The sequence below is a fragment of the Vigna umbellata genome, chromosome 2 (assembly GCF_029865625.1).
Source record: "Vigna umbellata cultivar VRB3 chromosome 2, Vumbellata_1.0, whole genome shotgun sequence".
Classification (NCBI taxonomy): Eukaryota; Viridiplantae; Streptophyta; class Magnoliopsida; order Fabales; family Fabaceae; genus Vigna; species Vigna umbellata.
Window position 1 is genome coordinate 17,812,827 of NC_142166.1, and position 2,398 is coordinate 17,815,224.

The 2,398-nt window shown below is 38.3% G+C and overlaps 1 protein-coding gene across 1 annotated transcript; it reads right to left on the minus strand.

Moving 5' to 3' along the window:
* Nucleotides 1-659: 659 nt before the first annotated feature.
* On the minus strand, nucleotides 660-2,078 carry LOC148203536 (uncharacterized). Its single transcript, XM_088107541.1, has one exon. The coding sequence runs from the start codon at nucleotides 2,071-2,073 to the stop codon at nucleotides 844-846; it is 1,230 nt and encodes a 409-aa protein (XP_087963667.1). The 5' UTR covers nucleotides 2,074-2,078; the 3' UTR covers nucleotides 660-843.
* Nucleotides 2,079-2,398: the final 320 nt, after the last annotated feature.

Below are 2,398 nucleotides of genomic sequence, written 5' to 3' on the forward strand. Positions count from 1 at the left end.
CACTTTCTTGACAAAAAGTACATTTGTCAAAGTTGGCAAAGAGGTGGTGTTCTCTAAGAAGAAGCAAGACTTCCTTGATATGTCTAAGATGCTCTTGAAGACTTTGACTATAGATTAAGATGTCATCAAAGTAGACCACTACAAATCTGCCTATGCATTCCCTAAGCACATGATTCATTAATCTCATGAATGTACTTGGAGCATTGGTCAAGCCAAAGGGCATGACTAACCATTCATATAAACCAAACTTGGTCTTGAAAGCAGTTTTCCATTCATCTCCTTCATGAATTCTTATTTGATGGTATCCACTTTTAAGATCAATTTTGGTGAAGAGATTTGCTCCATGTAATTCATCCAACATGTCATCTAGCCTAGGAATGGGGTGCCTATACTTGACAGTTATGTTGTTGATGGCCCTACAATCTGTACACATTCTCCAAGACCCATCCTTTTTAGGGACCAACAACACAGGCACAGCACAGGGACTTAAACTCTTTTGGATCCACCCTTTGTTGAACAAGTCATTAACTTGTTTCTCTATTTCTTTTGTTTCCATAGGGTTGGTTCTATAGGCTGGCCTATTGGGTAGGCTTGCCCTAGGCACCAAATCTATTTGATGTTCTATTCCCCTCAAAGGTGGTAATCCACTTGGTACCTCTTTGGGAAATATATCATCAAATTCCTTTAAAAGTTTTTGCAACCCCTTTGGTAGAGAACCAAGTTCATGAGTGATTGAAACAAATGCCTCTTTGCAATAAAGAAGGAAATGAGGTTGTCCAAGAAAAAGATTTTTGGAAATATTCAAGGTTTGAGGTTGGACAACTTCATGGGCTGAGGCATGGGTTACCAAATTCTTTCTTTCTTATTTTCTTTTTTCTTTTCTCCATCCAACTTCTTCTTAAGAATTATTTGGTCCTCTCTTACTTCTGAAGGTGTAAGAGGACACAAAATAATTTTCTTTCCCTTGTGTTGAATGGTGATTTTGTTGGTGACTCCATCATGTAAAGCTTGTTTATCATATTGCCAAGGTCTTCCAAGTAATATGTGCCCAGCTTCCATTGGTACTATATCACAAACAATTTGATCTTCATATTTGCCAATGGAAATGGGTACACTTACTTGTTCTTTAACTACTATTCCATCATCCTCTTTGATCCATTGAAGTTTGTAAGGTTTAGGATGAGGAGTAGTGGTTAAGCCAAGCTTCTCTACCATTCTAGAACTACAACAGTTGCAACAAGAGCCACTATCCACTATCATTGAACATGTCTTTTCTAAAACTTTGCATCTTGTGTGGAATAGGTTCTCTCTTTGTGACTGTTCTAGTTCTACATGTTTGCTCTCAAGGAGTCTTCTCACCATGAGTAAATCTCCATCACAAGGTAGAGTTTCTTCTTCTTCAGAAGTGGATGTTTCAGACTCACTACATGAAGAACCCTCACTTTCACTTTCATGTTCAAGAATGTAAGTTGACCTTCTATTTCGACACTCAGATGAATAGTGCCCTCTTTCCCCACATTTAAAGCATTTGGTTTCCTTACTTTTATTATCTTTTGGAGGTTCTTTGGCTCTTTCTTTCCCTTTCTCCCTCTCTCTAGATTCTTCATATCTTGGCTTAATTAGACTACCCTCCCTCTTATATTGTTTCTTGTAACTATGAGGGTAATCTTTCTTAGTAGAGCTTTTTCTTTTGAGTTGCTGCTCTAACCTCACACAAAGTTGGACTAACTCATTGAGATCATTGTAGGGTATAAGTTCAACCCTATCTCTAATGTCATAGTTGAGTCCACTTTGGAACCTAGCAATTGTGATTCTTGGTTCCTCTCTTATCCTAGCCCTCAACATGAGTAATTCCATTTTTTGTCTATATTCCTCAACACTCATGTTCCTTTGTTGGAGTTTATGGAGTTTATCCATTATCTCCCTATCATAGTAGGCTGGTACATGCCTCCTCCTCAAGGCAGCTCTCATTTCATTCCAATACCTAATGGGAGGTAAGTGTCTTAGCCTATGGTCCTTGACTAAGGCTGTCCACCAAATTAAGGCATAACCTTGAAAGCTTAGAGAAGCCATGGTGACTCTCCGTTCATCATCTATTTGGTGGCACTCAAACAATTGCTCAACTTTCATTTCCCACTCTAGGTATTCTTCTACATCATCTTTTCCATGAAAGGAAGGAAGATCAATCTTAGGCTCTCTTGGGTAATGCTCTCTAACTCTATGTTGTCTTCTAGGAGGCATTTGGTAGTGGTCATCATTGTGATGACTACTATTTTGCTCAATTTCACTTGGAGAAGATGATGATTCTTCTCTTCTCCTATGGGAAGACCTCTCTTTCTTTTTATCTTGATTAATCAAAAGTTGACTAATCATATCTTTGAGCTCACTAATCTCTTTA

What these genes read in the sequence shown, in the direction of transcription:
- LOC148203536 (XM_088107541.1), bottom strand. Translation starts at nt 2,073, where the DNA reads ATGGCTTCTCTAAGCTTTCAAGGTTATGCCTTAATTTGGTGGACAGCC.